The sequence below is a fragment of the Dama dama genome, chromosome 9 (assembly GCF_033118175.1).
Source record: "Dama dama isolate Ldn47 chromosome 9, ASM3311817v1, whole genome shotgun sequence".
Lineage (NCBI taxonomy): Eukaryota > Metazoa > Chordata > Mammalia > Artiodactyla > Cervidae > Dama > Dama dama.
This window is the reverse complement of record NC_083689.1, coordinates 108,711,417-108,732,203: the sequence shown is the minus strand read 5'-3', so window position 1 is coordinate 108,732,203 and position 20,787 is coordinate 108,711,417. Positions and strand designations below refer to the sequence as shown.

Here is a 20,787-nt window from a genome sequence, read left to right as displayed (position 1 = left end):
AATACTAAAGAAGTTTTCCCCTTCTTGGGAAGGTTCAGAACCCCACATCATGCTTCCCAGACCCAGGACCCAACAAAGGGACAGGAATCCCCAGGGTATCTGACCTTGAAGGCCAGCAGGATTTGACTACAAGACTTCCACAGGATTGGGGGAAACAAAGATTTCAGTCTTGGGGGACACAAACAAAACCTTGTGCACACCAAGACTCAGAGGAAAGGAGCAGTGACGCCACAGGAAACTGAACCAGAACTACCTGCTAGCATTGCAGGGTCTCCTGTGGAGGTGTAGGTCAGCAAGGGCTCGCTGCAAGGACCAGGGGACTGGCAGCAGCTGCCTGGGAAGGTCCCCTTTGGCATAAACTCTCTTGGAGGTCCCCAATAACCCAATCACAGAGCCAGTACACCCAAGGGCTGGGTGGCCTCAGGCCAAAAGACTACCAAGGAGGGAGTGCAAATCCAGCAGATAATTGGATTAAAACTTTACAGAGCAAGGCACTGCCCACCAGAGCAAGACCCAGACTTTTCCACCACCAGTCCCTCCCATCAGGAAGCTTACACGGCTCTTGGCCTCCTCCATCAGAGGGCAGACAGAAGAAGCAAGAAGAACCACAATCCCACAGCAACTGAAACAAAATCACCATGACAAAGCAGAAGGTTACGTCCCAGATGAAGGGACAAGACAAAATCCCCAGAAAAACAACTAAATGAAGTGGAAGTAGGCAACGTTCCAGAAAAAGAATTCAGAATAATGATAGTGAATATAATTCAGGATCTCGGAAGAAGAATGGAGGCAAAGATTGAGAAGATGCAAATAGTGTATACCAAAGACCTACAATAGACATGTTTTGAGTGGACTCCGGGAGTTGGTGATGGACAGGGAGGCTTGGTGTGCTGTGGCTCATGGGCTTGCAAAGAGTCAGACACGACTGAGCGACTGAACTGAACTGAAAGACCTACAAGAAATAGAGAACAAACAGACAAGAATAACCGAGGCAGAAGCACAGATAAACGACCTGGGGGAGAGAACGGTGGAAATCACTGCTGCGGGACAGAACATAGAAAAAGAATGAAAAGACATGAGGACAGCCTAAGAGGCCTCTGGACAACATTTAATGCACCAAACTTCACATTATAGGGATCCCAGAAGGAGGAGAGCGAGAGAGAGGGCCTGAGAAAATATTCAAAGAGATAACAGCTGAAAACTTCCCTAATATGGCAACCAACCAAGTCCAGGAAGCACAGAGAGTCCCTGGCAGGATAAACCCAAGGAAGAACACAAGATACACAGTGATCAAACTGACAAAAATCAAAGACAGAAATAAAATATTAAAAGCAACATGGGAAAAATGACAGCACACAAGGGAGCTCCCATCAGGACACCAGCTGGTTCTCAACAGAAACGCTACAAGCCAGAAGGGAGCGGCGTGACATACTTAAAGTGATGAAAGGGAAGAGCCTACAACCAAGAATACTCTACCCAGCAAGACTCTCCTTCAGATTTGATGGAGAAATCAAAAGCATTCTAGACAAGCAAAGTTAAGAGAACTCAGCATCCTCAAACCAGCTTTATAACACATGCTAAAGGAACTTCTCTAGGCAGAAAACAAGAGAAGGAAAAGCCCTAGCTACAGAAAATAAATCCAGAACAATTAAGAAAAAGGTAACGGGATCATGGGTGCATGCATGCTAAGTTGCTTCAGTTGTGTCCAACTCTTTGTGACCCCATGGACTGTGTCTCACAAGGCTCCTCTGTCCATGGGATTCTCCAGGCAAGAATACTGGCGTGGGTTGCCATGCCCCCCTCGAGGGGATCTTCCTGACCCAGGGATCGAATTCCGGTCTACATTATCAGTAATTACCTTAAACACAAACAGAGTAAATGCACCAACCAAAAGACAGAGCCTGGCTTAATTAGCAGATGAAAACATGTGTATGTATGCATGTCCGTTTACCACATCACTCGGCTTGACTCCCTAAAATGCATGTAATTATTTTATATTGTTAGATTAATCAAGTTCCCATTATACCTTGCAATTGTAATCTATACAATTTTTTGTATTGATTTTATTTTTTGTCTGGCTATTGATGGTGGAAACTAATAAACATCTTTTACTATTGTGACAATATAACTATTACTCACTTAATATCATTGTATCATGATTGGTCAACAGAAAAATCATAGATAGAATTTTATATCACCAAAACTACCATTTAATAGAAAAACCTGTAATCACTTTTTGAAATCTAGATGCATAGCAGAATTATTTTGGTATTTTTTGAAAAATACAAATGCCCAGGTATTGCTTATTTTCCAGAGGTCCAGATATGTTCCTAATGAACAGTCATATTTAAGAGCAACCAGACCGTATGAGAATCTTTTACTTTTATCTAGCTTGTTTCACTTTTTCTATTTCATATTCAGTGCTCCCATTTCATTTGGTTTATGTTTTCCAATCTCTCCATTGATTATTTTTTAATGTTCTTTCTCAAGCCTTTATGAAGCATATTAGAAAAGCTTTTGTGTGTGTGTGTGTGTATATATATAGTATGTATATATTTTACAAAACTTATGAATCTTTGCCTAACTAAAAAGTTCATGACATTTTGATTCCACTTGTTTGACTTAGTATGAATAGAATGCTAGATTTCTAATTCTAAAAAACAGATATGCAATAAGCAACAAAGGTTTTCTGTATAACACAGGGAACTATAGTCAGTATCTTGTAATAACCTATAATGGAAAATAATTTCACAAATAACATATGTGTATAACTGAATCACACACACAAAAAAAGAATTCTACTTTCTGAAATTTAGCTATGTCTACCTTTTTGCCAGCTTTTCTAAATGTCCTATGCACATCTAAAAACAATGTATAAAATACAAAATATTAAATATATTTGTGTAGGATATGATTAACATAAATTAATTAAATCACTGCAGATGGTGATTGCAGCCATGAAATTAAAAGACGCTTACTCCTTGGAAGGAAAGTTATGACCAACCTAGATAGCATATTAAAAAGCAGAGACATTACTTTGCCAACAAAGGTCCGTCTAATCAAGGCTATGGTTTTTCCAGTGGTCACATATGGATGTGAGAGTTGGACTGTGAAGAAAGCTGAGCCCCGAAGAATTGATGCTTTTGAACTGTGGTGTTGGAGAAGACTCTTGAGAGTCCCTTGGACTGCAAGGAGATCCAACCAGTCCATCCGAATGGAGATCAGTCCTGGGTGTTCATTGGTAGGACTGATGCTGAAGCTGAAACTCCAATACTTTTGGCCACCTCATGCGAAGAGCTGGCATCTTTGGAAAAGACCCTGATGCTGGGAAAGATTGAGGGCAGGAGGAGAAGGGGATGACAGAGAATGAGATGGTTGGATAGCATCACCACTCAATGGACATGAATTTGAGTAAACTCCGGGATTTGGTGATGGACAGGGAGGCCTGGCATGCTGCGATTCATGGGGTCGCAAAGAGTCTGACAAAACTAAGTGACTGAACTGAATTGAATTAAATATAAACCAATTATATTTAAATTATTAATGACATCACTCAAGATGCTCCTATTCTTATTTTTTCTGCACTTGATATTCTCAGAGAAATGTTAATACATCTCATTATGATATATTATATATATGATTATATATTTTTCTTTTCCCTCATATTTCTTCTGATTTCTCCTTTATGTATCTTTGTTTCTTTATTGTTAAGGTGTCTAATGATTTATGTCATCTATCTTCTTTGTGAATTGTACATTCTATCATTAAAAATATTCATCTTTGTTTCATTTAAAAAAAAAAAAAAAGAATCCAGGGCGGAGGAAGGTCTCTGTACATAAATGCAAAAGTATAAAGAAAATAAAATCATACTACCTAGATAGGAAAAAATAAACAAATAAATAAATGAAAGATAGAAGTTATTTGAAATCCAAAATATAGTATCTCAAAATTAAAATCCAATAATTACTACCTGAAAGTAGCTTTAAATATTACTGGGTAGCAAACTAAAGATACTAGAAACAAAAACAGGATCAAGCTAAAAATTCATAAATAAACCCTTTTTAAGAAAGGAAATCAATCAGAAAAATGAATAGTCTTATAGACCATAAAGAGAATGAGAATATCTCCTACTAAAAGAAAATGGTAAAACTAATCATGTTTAGGGAAATACATATCAACTTCCTTTTAAATAACTGCACAACTAATTTTTAAAATAGAGCTCTGACTAAACCAATGAAAGGAAAATAGGTGAAATTAATTTTGATGATATATTTTAACCTAATATATTCAAAATATTACCATCCCAATACATAATCAAAATAAAATAAGCAAGATATTTTACATTCTTCTTTTCACACTAAATCTTCAACACTCTGTGTGGATATCAGCACGTATCTCAAGTCAGATGTGCCACACTTGACGCGCTCATTGACCACAGGCGGACAGCAACCTTGACACTCGACAGCTCTCGGACCTTCCCCTTCCCCTCTCACAAAGGCACATTCAGTAAAAAGAAGCTAACAGTACACTCTGTGAAACCTATGTATGACAGGTATACAGTGAGAGTAGGGCTTTTCTTGTATTAGCTAAAGGAAGGGGGAAAAAATCTCTTTGCCAAGATTTAAACCTCTAAAGGTCTTTATTTTACAGAAAATAAAACCTAAGAAGCACACAGAAAAGGCCATAGTCACATGGTATTAAAGAAAGAAAAACTAGGAGAAACATAGAATTACAGAATTTTATCACTAAAAAGAACATCAATGATCATGTGACCAATTAAATGACTTTACAAAAACAGAAACTGTAATCCAAAGAGTTTAGCAACTATAAACAGGTACCAAATCAAATCTAAAAAGAGAAAAACAAATCAAAGCCCGGTGATAATTAATGAATGCATACATTACCTGCACGTCTGAACTCTGACTTCCACTTTGTGAGGCAAACAGACAGTCTCCAGGGTCAACTGTGAGGGACAAATGTTTTGACGGCAGAAGAGGAGAGCCAGCACCATGGCTGAAATTGCCTTTGGAGTTTTTCGTACCATCCTCCACAGATTCACTCAAATTGATGACTGAGTCTCTAATATTTGAGATGATTTCATTATTCTCAGCTAGCAAACGTTCCAAATGGTCTATTTTTTCTTGCAACATTGAAAGCTGACCCTATAATAAAAAAGAAAAAGACAGCTATATGAAACTCTAAGATAGCTCTACTGAGACAGACAACATTTTTTTTTTAACTATGTGCCTGACCAAAGAGGGTAACCACTCACCCTTCACTTTTCTCTTTTCTAAGTGGGGTCACTGAAAGCATGAGTAGCTGGCAGGGTTTTAAACACCAGAGTACAGCAGAAAACCTTCCCCATGGCCGCAACCTTCGTTTAGTCATATTTTAAAAGGCGCAAAACAAAGACCAAGAATATTTGGGCCTATGTTTCCTATCACCCCAAACCCAGTCCTAAAAGACCCTCAGGGCTCTAAAACCACTAAGGGCAATACCATATTATATTCAGGTATGAAATTTTAAATTTAGGTACAATTGAGTCCAGTTACTTAAAAGAACAAAAAAGTATGAACTTGAAAATGACTGTTCCATTTCAGTCAGTAAGACTAGTGAACAATCCTAAACAAGAACGACCATCAACAGAAAAATCTAGTCAACTCTTTTAATTAGCGATATTGTGAAAAAGACTGGCGTGAGCCTTCCCCCAGCAGCTGCACCGTAAGTCATTCAGATCACTTCTACTACACTGTGCACTTTTGTTTCCTTTAATTGATCCTCACATGTAGAGGCTTGCCACCTCTAAACACAAACTTTCCTTCATAGAATAAGCCTTCAACCTCTGATCTGTAGGAGGCTGCTATTTCTGTCACACATGTCTAAGTAAAGGGGCTTCTCTGGTGGTTCAGTCAGGCAAGAATTCATGCAATGCAGGAGACTGCCTGCAATGCGACAGACCAGGGTTCAATCCCAGGGTGAGGAAGATTCCCAGGAGGAGGAAACGGCAGTCCACCTCAGTCGCAGTCTTCATCTTGTTCACTCCAATATCCTGGGTCCCAAAGACATAGTACGTAAATGCTTGTCATATAGCTCTCTACACTTCTTCAATGCAACAAGAGTGCTTTAGTGAACACCCTCTGTACAGGCATAATGCTACATGCTGGAAAGACAGATGAGCATTAGATATGGCTCCCTACATTGAACAAACAAGGTGGCATTGTATTCGTGCCATAGCAATAGCCCGCCCCATGACTGCAAAAAAGTCCACATTAAGGTTTAAAAAAACAAACGCACAGAAAGCAAAATAAATCTGAACACCCAGCAACAAAATTTCTCTCACCAGTAAATAACAGAAAGACAGAAAGGAGAAAAGAAAAAAACACCTACATGTCCCAAAGTCAAGGACTGCTCAAACAATATAACTAACATCATGAATAGCTTTTAGTCACTAAAAACTTAGAAATACAATTTTTTTAAAAAATTGAGAAGCCACTTTCAGAAGATAGAGTTATGCAAACACAGTTTTAAAACTGTGTGTATGACATAATCGATCACCTTTTTAATAAAAGACACATACTGAAATAAATAAGCAGGGTGACAACATACAGCCTTGACGCGCTCCTTTTCCTATTTGGAACCAGTCTCTTGTTCCACATCCAGTTCTAACTGTTGCTTCCTGAACTGCATACAGATTTCTCAAGAGGCAGGTCAGGTGGTCTGGTGGTGACCGCAGCCGTGAAATAAAAAGACACTTACTCCTTGGAAGAAAAGTTATGACCAACCTAGACAGCATATTAAAAAGCAGAGACATTACTTGGCCAACAAAGGTCCGTCTAGTCAAGGCTACGGGTTTTCCAGTAGTCATGTATGGGTGTGAGAGTTGGACTATAAAGAAAGCTGAGCGCCGAAGAATTGATGCTTCTGAACTGTGGTGTTGGAGAAGACTCTTGAGAGTCCCTTGGACTACAAGGAGATCCAACCAGTCCATCTTAAAGGACATCAGTCCTGAATATTCATAGGAAGGATTGATGGTGAAGCTGAAACTCCAATACTTTGGCCACCTGATGCGAAAAACTGACTCATTGGAAAAGACCCTGATGCTGGGAAAGATTGAGGGCAGGAGGAAGAGGGGACGACAGAGGATGAGATGGCTGGATGACATCACTGACTCAATGGACATGGGTTTGAATAAACTGTGGGAGCTGGTGACGAGCAGGGAGGCCTGGCGTGCTGCGGTCCATGAGGCTGCAAAGAGTCGGACACGACTGAGTGACTGAACTGAACTAAAATGCACTATCAAAGGCTGTTTGAAATAAGGGAAAATTTTTCTTCACTCATCATCAATCACAATACCCCAGACTGAGGCTTTTTGAAATCACTTCTGATGAGTTCTTTTGAATATTTCCAGCACCGAAGACACAAGCCTACTTCAGTGATACTTACAATTTCTACCACAGCAGGTCCAACAGTAAATCAAGTTCCTCTGATTCCAAGCAGAATTAGTCAACAAGTGTTGACTTGTCTGGCCTGCAGTAAAGCTACGCACCTCCATAAAATAAAACCTTAGTCTAAAATACCACCATTCCAGAGCTTTTAAAGATGCCATGTGTTTTACCAGACACTTATAATGTATAAATTAATTCATGGGCGCTATGTTTCTCCAGATCTTTCTGTACTTTCAGGAAAAGATAATTTTGGGGCCATGCACATTGCAAAGTTACTTGCAGCTTAAAAGAACACACTGAAAAAGAGTTAATTAAGTTCCTTTTGGGAATGTTCTCACTGTGGCCCCAGTCCCATAACCCATGGATGAAGAGCACCACACAAAATAAACATTACAGGTGATCAGTGTTTCATGAAAAAGGATCCAGCAGGCACTTAAGATGACTTTTAAGTTCACTGTAGCTTTAAAGATACAAAGAATGATGAGTACCTGGAATTCTGTGCTGAATAATAGGTCCATAGAGAAAATCCTGGCCTGGGGATATGTTAGCATAATGGTCTAGTGAAAATCATTTTCTAAACTATATTATGCAGTGGAATGAAGTCTTGATCCAAACAGCTGAAATTCCTGAAATACACATACTTCCATAAGCAAATTCTATATACATGTCAGAGAAGAGTGATATGACTTTAAAAAGATACACTTGCGGTCTGCATTAAAGTAACAGAAATCATAGATAATGTTTCAATTATGCTGACAAGTCAAAGAACACTGATGGTAATATTGAAAAAGACAATTTTCCTTGTAGGGCAAGAAAATCACTTGTGAGAAAACCACTTTATTCTTTGATTTGCTAATCAGTTCTAAAGGGAGGCCAGTGTTGCACTGCCACAGAGTGGGAAAGAAGGTCACGATGATTTATTCTGCTTTTGGTGAAAGAGAATAACTGAGTAAAGGGAAAAAAAATCACTGACAGCAAAGACTTTTGAGAGAAAATTCAGAGTCTGCTGCCAGCGAATCAGGATCAGTGCCCCCAACTGTCCTGTGGACAGAGCCAACCTATGCACACCTAGGGCTACATTTACAAAACCGTCATGCAGCTACCTGCCCCAGAGAAGACTCTCGCTTGGGGCTGGCGTCACTGCGGTCACTGGGGCAGGCAGAATCTGCGCATCAGTCTTCCCTCCTGGGGCAGCTGAAAAGAATACACGCCTCCTGTCTCTCTGTGCTTCAGAGGCCAACACTCCACTGGTGATCTCTAAACTGCCCCTCAACGGCTCAAAGGCACTCCCTTTGGCTAAATTCCCTCAACACTGCTTCATCAAATTCCCCTTCTAAAAGTAACGCCTCCTCAGTAGTATAACATTGTACTAGGTCAAAGAATATGAAATTACCATTCTCTTAAGCTGGAAATAGTCAAATGTCACCAGTTTCTCAGGGTTCCACTTAACACTACAACCCATCCAAAAAACCACCTCTGGTGTTTCCCTTAGCCCTGCCATTCCCTTCGAGGGCCCTACCGGTTACCAAAACCACCAGTCAGAGCGCCCCTGCAGAGCGAGGCCACACAACAGTGAAACACTGGCGTTTGAAACAGAGACAGGCTCATTACAGCGCTAGGCAGGGAGATGGGGGGCTCAGGCCCTAAGAGCCCCAAGTTACTGAAATTTTCCAGAACAGCCCTCTTCTAGAAAAGGGAGGGAGGGACGTGGTTAGCTGATACAGACTTTGTGGTGTCAGATCCTTTGTCCTAGAGGTCAGGTCATGGTCAGGTAACCATGGTCCTGTCATCTCTCTCTAAGGGACGTTTTCCTCTGTCCTCAGAAGAAAGGGCGAGTCCAGGTCCCAGCTAGTAGGAGGCGTTCTCAGCGGCAGCCCCCTCAAGGCCAGGGCCCAGACCCTGCCCGCGGTCATCGTGAGGGGCCGGGCCGGACCCAGATGGCCCGCAGGCTCCGAGACGGCGGGCCCGGGGCCCAGGCTGCGTCCCTGCACACGGCCGCTGCTGTCGGGTGGCGGAGGTGCGCGCCGGGAGGGTCCCCGCCGCCCCCAGGCCTGGGCCTGGGGAGACGGAGCCCTCGGACGCTGCACCCCTACTCACAGGCCCGGCCGGGCGGCTGCTCGGAGGCCAAAGAGCCGGGCGGCCTGGGGAGAAGGCAGGCTGCCTCTGATCTTTGGCCTCGCACTCCGCCCGAGGACCACCCTATGCCCAGCAGGAGCACGGAGGGTTGCTCAGAGAATGCTGGCGAGCAGGAGGGGCCCACCCGGACCGACGGCGGAGCAGGACCACCGAGGGGCCCACCCGGACCGACGGCGGAGCAGGACCACCGAGGGGCCCACCCGGACCGACGGCGGAGCAGGACCACCGAGGGGCCCACCCGGACCGACGGCGGAGCAGGACCACCGAGGGGCCCACCCGGACCGACGGCGGAGCAGGACCACCGAGGGGCCCACCCGGACCGACGGCGGAGCAGGACCACCGAGGGGCCCACCCGGACCGACGGCGGAGCAGGACCACCGAGGGCCCGGGGCCCCTGCCTGCTCTGCTCGGGGGCGGAGGGTGAGAGCGCAGAGCAGTGGCTGTGCTACCGGCCGCCCTGGGCTGCCCTCCCTACAGTCCAAGCAGCCGCTTAAGGATTCCCTAGATCCACAGCATCAACCAGGCCCTCCTAAGATGGAACACGTTTAATCAATATAGTGGTAGTTTCTCTTGTACTTTAAAAAAAACAAAACACTGAAACGCCCCACACTAGACTCAATAAGGACCTGCATATCTACCTCCCCACCTCACTCTTCCTCTCCTCCAACTTCAGCTCAGTTCAGTTGCTCAGTTGTGTCCGACTCTTTGCGACCCCGTGGACTGCAGCACGCCAGGCCTCCCTGACCATCACCAACTCCAGGAGTTTGGTCAGACTCATATCCATCCAGTCAGTGATGCCATCCAACCATCTCATCCTCTGTCATCCCCTTCTCCTCCTGCCCCCAATCCTTCCCAGCATCAGGGTCTTTTCTAATGAGTCAGCTCTTCGCATCAGGTGGCCAAAGTATTGGAGTTTCAGCTTCAACATCAGTCCTTCCAATGAACACTCAGGACTGACTTCCTTTAGAATGGACCGGTTGGATCTCCTTGCAGTGCAAGGGACTTCTTCTCCAACACCACAGTTCAAAAGCATCAATTCTTTGGTGCTCAGCTTTCTTTATAGTCCAACTAACACATCCATACATGACTACTGGAAAAACAATAGCTTTGACTAGACGGACCTTTGTTGACAAAGTAATGTTTCTGCTGTCTAGGTTGGTCATAACTTTTCTTCCAAGGAGCAAGCATCTTTTAATTTCATGGCTGCAGTCACCATCTGCAGTGATTTTGGAGCCCCCCCCAAAATAAAGTCTGTCACTGGTTCCACTGTTTCTCCATCTATTTTCCATGAAGTGATGGGACCAGATGCCATGATCCTAGTTTTCTGAAGGTTGAGTTTTAAGCCAACCTTTTCACTCTCTTTTGCTTTCATCAAGAGGCTCTTTAGTTCTTTACTTCCTACTTAGCCACACCCTTCTCCTGTGCTGTGCTGCTCTTAGACACTCAGTCGTGTCCGACTCTTTGTGACCCCATGGCCTGTAGCCTCCAGGTTCCTCTGTCCATGGGATTCTTCAGGCAAGAATCCTGGAGTGGGTTGCCATGCCCTCCTCCAGGGGATCTTCCTGCCCCAGGGATTGAACCCAGGTCCCCCACATTGCAGGCGCATTCTTTACTGTCTGACCACCAGGGAAGCCCACACCCTTATCTTATCTCAGCCCTAAACCAGCTCCTCCCACCTCATCCAGATCTGGCACAGGTTCTCTCTTTAAACAGCGTTTCACCCCTTCTCAAGTGTTCCCTCTGCATGGTTTTCTCCAGTCATGCTCTCTGAAATAGGCCTCCTCATGTTACACTTCATGTCAGCTTATTTTTTTGCTTCTGTCACAGTATTTTTGCCTATTTTATTCATGCATTTTTACCCACCTTCAGCACTAAATGAATCACTGTATTTAGAACAGGCACTACAGCTGTTTTACTCACCATTGTACCCACTGCATTCTGATGCCGAGCACAGTGCCTGGCACAAAGCAGAACTGGAAACATTTACTTTAAAAAAGTGCGCAGCATTTTCTCTAAGACAAAGAAGCAGTGACTGTCATTTTGTGGCACATACACCTACACTACAAACACAAAAATGAAACTAACAATTTTTAAAGAAAGAAAAAATCTTCACTGTAACCCTAAATGTAGGTAAGAAAAGAATGAGGAGTCCTAAATAGTAGAATAATCTTCACGGACTGTCTGGGAAATGAGAGAGAAACTGATCCATATTCAGCCACAGGGTGACCATCATGACCTCGTGAGTACAGCAAAAACGTGGCTTCCTTTCTAAAGCAAAGATCATGGGTTCTGTACAGTCCAACCAAATGTTTTCAGGTTTCACAACCGTCAGTAACTGTGGCTCAGTGAGCTATGATTTTCAGCTGACGAGGGTGACTGAGGGTGTCTGTGAATTCAGAACCCTGAGACACTTCTAGAATCCCTCCTACCATGTTAGTGATATGAAATCTTCACAACCAAATCAAACTTATAATTAAGGGAACTCCAGAGGAAATAATATTACACGTATATAACCAGCATTCTAAAGAGGCAGTATTCTAAAGAAAAAAGCTTTCCCCATGGTATGCTTGTGTGTACACCTCATGCTTTTTCCCCTTTAAATCTAATTTGTTAGAGTCAGCTATCACTCCATCACATCAAGACTTTTCTGCATTTGGATTCTGTCACTAAAGGGCCCTTCGTGTAGTGAGTGTTGTTGGGTCAACAGGCTCCAACAGTGACCATCAAGACTCATTGTAAAGGCTGCTCAAAAGTACAAACCCCTGGGATCCACCCTAGAATGTCACGTAGGGCCCCAGAAACTGCAATGTTTATGCTCCACAGGTGACTCTGAAGTCACACATCTCACTGAGATACCAGGGGTCCCCAACCTCCAGAATCTAATGCCTGATGATCTGAGGTGGAGCTGATGCAGTAATAACAAAGGGCACAATATATGCGAGGCGCCTGAATCATCCCGAAACCATACACCCGACCTCGGTCAGTGGAAAACTGTCTTCCACAAAACCAATCCCTGGTGCCAAAAAGATGGGAGGCTGCTGCCTAAGAGGATGCAGCAGACAATCAGCCATTTGGAAAATCATCCCTCAACTCCCCACAGGGTGACGTGAATTCACAAAGCTGCACCGTTTGATAACCCGTTTAAACCGGACAGTAATGCTCACCCACCTCATGTGCTTGTGGTAGGAGATCACATTTGTATTTTCATACAATAGCAGCAAATAATGATTACTTTTATTTTTAATGACTCCTTTTACCAAATAAAGGCAAAACCAGTTTAGCTAAAAAGTTAAAGTACATGGGTTCTGGATCACACTATTTGGGCTCTAGTCCTAGTTTCAGCACTTTTCCTGCACTTTCCTGTGACCTTGAGAAAGTAGCTTAACTTTTGGAAGCCTCGTTTCATTACAGGCAAAATGTAGTGCTAATCCCATTGCTTATGATGGTTATAAATGAATTAGCACTGAGTCTGCCATCAAGGGGATGGGCTCCCCCGGTGGCTCAGTAAAGAATCTGCCTGCAGTGCAGGAGACGCAAGAGACACGGGTTTGATCCCCGGGTCTGGAAGATCCCCTAGAGAAGGGAATGGCGACCCACTCCAGTGGTCTTGCCTGGAGAATCCCATGGACAGAGGGGTCTGGCGGGCTACAGTCCATGGGGTCACAAAAATTCAGACACAAGTGAGTGACTAACACTTTCACTTTTGCTACTAAGTAAACACTCAGGAAGACATCACTGCTACTACTGCCCTAACAAGGGTCTGGCTTTCTAAAATTACGCTGAAGGGAGCAACAACTGTGATTAGAAGCAGACTCTAAAGCCACGTCCAAAGAGTGGCGTCACCAAAACAGCAGCATGGAAGACCCTCACCCCCATCTTTCCACAAAGATCAACAATTAGACAGTTATCCACAAGCAAAATTGTTCTGGGAGAGCTGTGGAGGCTACTTACAGAATTTCAGCAACCTGGTGGAACAAAAAACCCTCGAGAGTACCACCCATAAAAAGAAGGACAGCAGCGTCACTGTGCTGCCTCATCCCATCCCCCAGGCTGGCGCTGCTCAACGCCAAGAGGGAACTCCACGGCTGGAAGAGTTCCTCTTTCTGGGAAAGGGAAGCGGGGTGAGGGGCCGACGTCCTCAGTGCTCTGGAGCACTGCGTGGGGAGGCGCACAGAGGCTGCGAGACACGGGGGAGGGCGGGCTCCGGGAGCAGTCACACAGCCGGGGCGGAGCGGCTCCGAGGCCTGTCTCCCAGAGAAAGCCGCAGCTGCCCCGAAGGAGCCCACAGCCAGCAGGGCAGCCGCAGGAGCCCCGCAGAGCCCACCAGTTCTCGCCCGCAGGCGGGCATGCCCGAGCCCCCTCCTGCTCCCCCCACGCAGCCTCTCTGGAGCGCGGGAGCCGCACCCGCAGCCACCTCTGGCCTCCGGGGCGGCCAGCGGGCACTGCAAGATGCCCCCGCTGGTGCCCGTCCCCAGCCTCCACTGTCTCTGCACAGGGCACTGTCCCCGCAGCGGTGTGTCAGCCAGGATGAGGCCCCGTCTGCTGTCACTGCAGGCGCCACTGTGCCCACCGGCACCCCGCCCCCCACCCCCTGCCGCCAGCTGTCACCTAAGTGACGCCTGCCTGCCCGTCCCCAGCACTGCGCCGCATGCCTGCCGTGGGGCCGAGCCGTCCCCAGAAGCACCCACAAGCAGGAGACCTGCACCCACCTGCGCACCCACGGCTAGCTCCAGCTCTGCTGCCTGCCGTGGCCCCGCAGCCACACGCACGCTTGCAGCCAGCCCGGCCACCACCCTGCTCCCTGCAGCTGGCCCCCACAGCCAGACGCGTGACAGCCCCATGCTGGCCGTCATGCCATGTGGGCTGATGCAGAGCCATGGGACCCAGGAGGGCCCCTGAGGACTCACAGCCCTGCAGCCCTCTGCAAACACCTGCGGCACTCACCAGAAGCCACACATGTCAGTGCTACGGAATGCAGGGGCCTGAGGCAAAAGACAGCACACGACCCCCAGAGCTATCGATGCAGCCGCACATGGCTGCACTGGAGCCCTGACCTACTAGACCTGGGGTCGCAGCACGCTCCAGCATGTCCCATGCACAGGGGCAAGGCTTCACGTACTGAAGTCAGGCCACGAAGTTTGGGAGAGGACACTGCTTCTTCAAATCCAGGTACCTTTACTAGGCTACAGGCAACACAAAGAGTCAGGGAAGGATGACTCCATCAAAGGAATACAGTAAACCCCTAGTAACTAGTCCCAAACAAAAGAAGATACAGGAATTGCCCAAAAAATAATTCAAAATACTTGTTGAAAAGGAGCTCAGAGTTACAAGAGAACACAGATAAGCAATATGAGAATATCAGAAACACAATATAACAACAAAATAAGACGTTCAATAAAGAGAAGGAAAACACATGGAAGAGCCAAACAAGAAGTTTTGACCTGAAGAATACAATGATCAATAGAAAGTTCTAACATCAGACTTGACCACGCAGAAAAAAGAATATGCAAGCTCAAAGATGAATCAACTGAAATCATCCTACCAGAGGAGAAAAAAGAAAAAGGAATGAGAAAGAATTTTAAAAGCCTACATGTTCTGTGGGACAACAGTAAAAGACCCAGTCTGCAAATTACTGGAGTTTGAGAAGGAGAAGGATGCAGAAAGCTTATTGAATGAAATAATGGCAGAGAACTTTCCCAAACTAAGGAGAGATGTGGATCAGGTTCATGAAGCTAACAGGTCACCAAATACACTTAAAGAGATCCACACCAAGACACAGTATAATAAAATTGACAAAAGTCAAAGACAAAAATCTAAAAAGCTGGAAGAGAAAAAAAAAGCCTATAAATTTTAGGGGAATCCCCCATTAGGCTACTGGTGGACTTCTAAGCAGGAATCTTAGATAGCTTACAGGGCAGGAGAGAGTGGGATGATAAATTTAAAAGAAGAAAACTGCCAACCAAGGACACCTTACCAGGTAGAGCTGTCCTTCAGAAATGGAGAGGAGATAAAGACTATCCTAGACAAACAAAAATTAAGGGAACTTATTACCACAACACCTGTATTATGAAAATGCTGGGAAAAAGTCTGCAAGCTGAAGACATACTTATTAGTAACACAAAAACACAGAAAATGCAAAACACACTGGTAAGGGTAAGTATGTAGTCAAATTCAGAATACTCTTAACAGTGTAATATGGTAGCCTGTAGTGTTACCCCTAATTTAAAAAAAAAGTTAAAGAACAAGAACATTAAAATAACTATTAGCTACAGTAATTTGTCAGTGGATAAACATTATAAAAAGGGGTAAGTCATGACATCAAAACATCCAAAGGGTAAGAGGAGTAAAACAAACTCCTTTACATCAAAAGGAGCAAAAGGGTAAAAGTTTTGGTCTGTGATCAAGATTAAGTTGTTATCATAGTGAAACAGACTGTTACAACTACAGAACCTTTCATGTGAGCCTCATCCTCATGGCAACCACAGAGCAAAATGCTATAGCAGACTGGCAAAAGATAAAGAGAAGAGAATCAAAGCACAATGTTACAGAAAATCAAGTTACAAAGGAAGGCAGCAGGGGAGGAATAAAGAAAAAGGGAACTACAAAACAGCCAGACAACAAAATGACATTAGTAAGCTCTTACCAATTAGTAATTACTCTAAATGTAAATGGATTGAATATGCCGATTAAAAAGCAGAGTGGCTGATTGGACAAAAAGCAAGACCTAACTAAATACTGCCTACACAACACTCACCTCTGCTTTAAGGAGGCACGCAGATTCAAAGTGAAGAGGTAGAAAAACACATTCAGGAGAATTCCCTGGTGGTCCTGTGGTTAGGACTCAGTGATTTCACTGCCAGGGCCCAGGCTGGATCCAAGGCAGGGGAAATATGATCCCACAAGCTGTGCAACTCAGTCAAAAAAATTAATAAATAAACTAACAATTTTTTGAAAAAAGATATTCTGTGCAAATAAAAACCAAAACTGAAGTATAATTCTATCAGACAAAATAGACTTTAAGCCAAAAATGGTAAAAAGAAACAAAAAAGCCACCATGTATCAATAGAGTAATCAATTAGTCAAGAAGATAGAACAATCTTAAATATATATGTGCCCAACATTGGAGCACCAAAATATATTAAAAGCAATTATTAACAGACCTGAAGGAAAAACAGACAATACAGTAACTGTAGGGGACTTTAATGTTCAAGCTGGATTTAGAAACGCCAGAGGAACGAGAGATCAAATTGCCAGGATCCACTGGATCATCCAAAAAGAGAGTTCCAGAAAAACATTAACTTCTGCTTTATTGACTATGCCAAGCCTTTGACTGTGTGGATCACGATAAACTGTGGAAAATTCTTAAAGAGATGGGAATACCAGACCACCTGACCTGCCTCCTGAGAAATCTATACGCAGGTTCAGAAGCAACAGTTAGAACTGGACATGGAACAACAGATTGGTTCCAAATCGGGAAAGGAGTACGTCAAGGCTGTATACTGTCACCCTGCTTATTTAACTTATATGCAGAGTACATCATGAGAAACGCTGGGCTGGATGAAGCACAAGCTGGAATCAAGATGGCTGGGAGAAATATCAGTAAACTCAAATATGCAGATGATAGCACCGTTATGGCAGAAAGCAAAGAACTAAAGAGCCTCTTGATGAAACTAAAAGAGGAGAGTGGAAAAGTTGGCTTAAAGCTCAACATTCAGAAAACTAAGATTATGGCACCCTGCCCAATCACTTCATGGCAAATAGATGGGGAAACAATGGAAACAGTGACAGACCTTATTTTGGGGGGCTCCAAAATCACTGCAGATGGTGACTGCAGCCATGAAATTAAAAGATGCTTGCTCCGTGGAAGGAAAGTTATGACCAATCTAGACAGCGTATTAAAAAGCAGAGACATTACTTTGCGAACAAAGGTCCATCTAGTCAAGGCTATGGTTTTTCCAGTAGTCATGTATGGATGTGAGAGTTGGACTGTGAAGAAAGCTGAGCCCCGAAGAATTGATGCTTTTGAACTGTGGTGTTGGAGGAGACTCTTGAGAGTCCCCTGGACTGCAAGGAGATCCAACCAGTCCATCCTAAAGGAGATCAGTCCTGGGTGTTTGTTGGAAGGACTGATGTTGAAGCTGAAACTCCAATACTTTGGCCACCTGATGCAAAGAGGTGACTCATTAGAAAAGACCCTGATGCTGGGAAAGACTGAAGGTGGGAGAAGGGGACGACAAGAGGATGAGATGGTTGGATGGCATTACCACTCAATGGACATGGGTGTGAGTAAACTCTGGGAGTTTGTGATGGGCAAAGAAGCCTGGAGCGCTGCAGTCCAAGGGGTCTCAGAGAGAGTTGGACATGACTGAGCGACTGAACTGGACTGAACTGGGGAACTTTAATACTCCACTTTCAACAACTGATAGATCATCCAGACAGAAAATCAACAAGGAAACATTGGTCTTGAGCCATACTTTAGAACAAATGGATCTAAGACACGTATGGAACATTGCATCCAATGGAAGCAGAACACATACTCTCTCTGAGCACACGAGGAACACTCTAGCACAGACGATACGATAGGCCACAAAGCAGGTCAGCAAATTTAAGAATACTGAACGCACATCAAGTATCCTTTCCACCAGAATAGAGTCTAACTAGAAACTAACTAGAAATCAACTGACTGGAAGAATCCTGGAATATTGACAAATATGTGGAAATTACATAACACACTTCTGAATGACTGATGGGTCAAAGAAGAAACCAAAGGGAAATCTAAAAATACCTTTATACAAATGAAAATGGAAACATAGCATACAAAAACCCAGTAAATGCTGCAAAAAGCAATTCTAAAAGGGAAATTTATAGTGATAAACGTCTACATAAATAAAAAGAAAGATCTCAAACAACTTAACTTTACAACTCAAGGAATAGAGAAAGGAAAATAAACTAAGCCCAAAGCTAGCAGAAGGAATTAACAAATATTAGAGCAGAAACAAATGGAAAGATATTTCTTGTTTACAAGTTAAAAGAACAAATATTGTTAATACGTCCATATTACCCAATGCCACCCCTATCAAAATTCAATGCAATCTCTATCAAAATTCCAATGGCATTTTTGACAGAAATAGAAAGAACAATCTTGCAATCTGTATAGAATGATCAAAGACCTCAAAAAGCCAAAGCAATCTTGAGAAAGAAGAATAAAGCTGGCATTTCCCGATTTCAGGCTATACTACAAAGCTACAGCAATCCAATCAGTACGGTGCTGGCACAGACAGTGGCCCGCGGGCAGCGGCGCAGAATCAGAAGCTCAGAGACAAACGCTCACACACACAGTCAACTAACGTTTAGTAAGGGCGGCAAAAATGTGCAGTGGGGAAAAGACATTTTCTTCCACAAATGATGTTGAGAATAATGAAAAACCACAAGCAGAAGAACTGAATTAGACCCCTATATTATGCCAGTGAAATGGACTCAAACATAAGAAATGAAACTATAAAACCCCTAGAAGAAAACATAGGGAAAATGTTTGACATTGGCCTGGGCAACCATTTTTTGGATATGACCCCAAAAACACAAGCAGCTAAAGCAAAATTAATAAATCGGACTACATCAAACTAAAAAGTTTCTGCACAGCAAAAGAAGCAAACAACAAAACAAAAAAGGCACCTATGGAACAAGAAAAAAATACTTGCAAACATATATCTAATAACGGATAAATACCCAATATATAAAGAACTCATACAATTCAGTATTTAAAAAAAAACAATCTGATTAAAAATTGGGCAGAGGAACAGGTATTTTTCCAAAGATGACATATAGATGGCCAAGAAGTACATAAAAAAGGTGCGCAGCCTCACTAATCATCAGGGAAACGCACATCAAAACAACATCACCTCTTAATGGGTAAAATGTTGTCAAAAAGACACGAGGTAGCAAGTGTTGGTGAGGGTGTAGAGAAAAGAGAACCTTTGTGCATTCTCAGTGGGAATGTAAACTGTAGAGTCATTATGGAAAACAACATGGCATTTCCTCAAAAAATTAAAACAGAACTACTATAGGATCCAACAATGCCACTTCTGGGTATGTATAAAAAGGAAACGAAAATAGGATCTCAAAGAAATGTCTGCATCCCCATGATCACTGCAGCATTGCTCAGAACAGCCAAGACAACACAACAATCTAAGTGTCCATCAGCAGATAAAGAAAATGTGGTACACACACACACACAAACACACACACACACACACACACAGACACATATACACACACAGAGACACATACACAAACACATACACACACGCATACACACAAACACATATATACACACACACATACACACACATTTGCGTGCACACGCACACACACCCTCAGTCATAAAAAAAAAGGAAGGAAACCCTCCACCTGTGATAAAACAGATGAAATTTGAGGGCATTATGCTAAGTGAAGTCAGTCAAAGAAATACATATAACATGTAGTGTCGTTTACATGTGGGATCTGAAACACCACAGAAACACAGAGCAGACTGGCAGTCACTCGGGGCTTGGCAGAGGAGAAAATGGGGAGACGCTAATTAAAGGGAGTAAACTAGCAGCTGTAAGATGAGTACCTTCTGGGGATCTAATGTACAGCATGATGACCACAGTTAAACATACCGTATATGTATGCTTTCTGTGTATGCTTTCTCACCACAAAAGAGAAACAGTGAGTATGTGAGGTGACGGATATGTTGACAAACATTATTTCACTATACATGTATCAAATGATCACTTGTACACCTTAAGCTTATGTGCTATATGTCAGTTATTTCTCAATAAAGCTGGAAAATAAAACAGGATAAAAATAAAGCCAAGTCAAATTTGAATTATGATTCCACTATAAATTGTTCTGTAACCTCGGGTAGATTACATAATTTCTCTGCTTCAGTTTCCTCATCTGTAAAACAGGGATCACAAGTAAGAACTAACCCATAGGATAGTTATGAGTGTTAAGTTAGCTTTCATACACAAATCAGGTTAAATTGCACCTGGTGTGGTAGGCGGAATGGCCTCCCAAAGATGTCCATGTCCTAATTCCTGAAATCTGTGAATCTGTTACTTTACATGGCAAAAAAGACTTTGCTGATGTGATTAACTTAAGATTTTTGAGATGGAGAGACTGTCCTAGAATATTCAGGAAGTCCAAACATAATCACATAAAATGG

The 20,787-nt window shown here is 43.4% G+C and overlaps 1 protein-coding gene across 1 annotated transcript in view; it reads right to left on the bottom strand.

Annotated features, from left to right (window-relative positions):
- Window positions 1-20,787, bottom strand: part of MAN2A1 (mannosidase alpha class 2A member 1) — a 202,770-nt gene that overhangs the window by 163,655 nt on the left and 18,328 nt on the right. Inside the window, exon 2 of the mRNA XM_061152130.1 lies at window positions 4,905-5,162. Within this exon, the coding sequence (XP_061008113.1) occupies window positions 4,905-5,162 (258 nt within the window). The remainder of the gene's footprint in view (window positions 1-4,904; window positions 5,163-20,787) is intronic.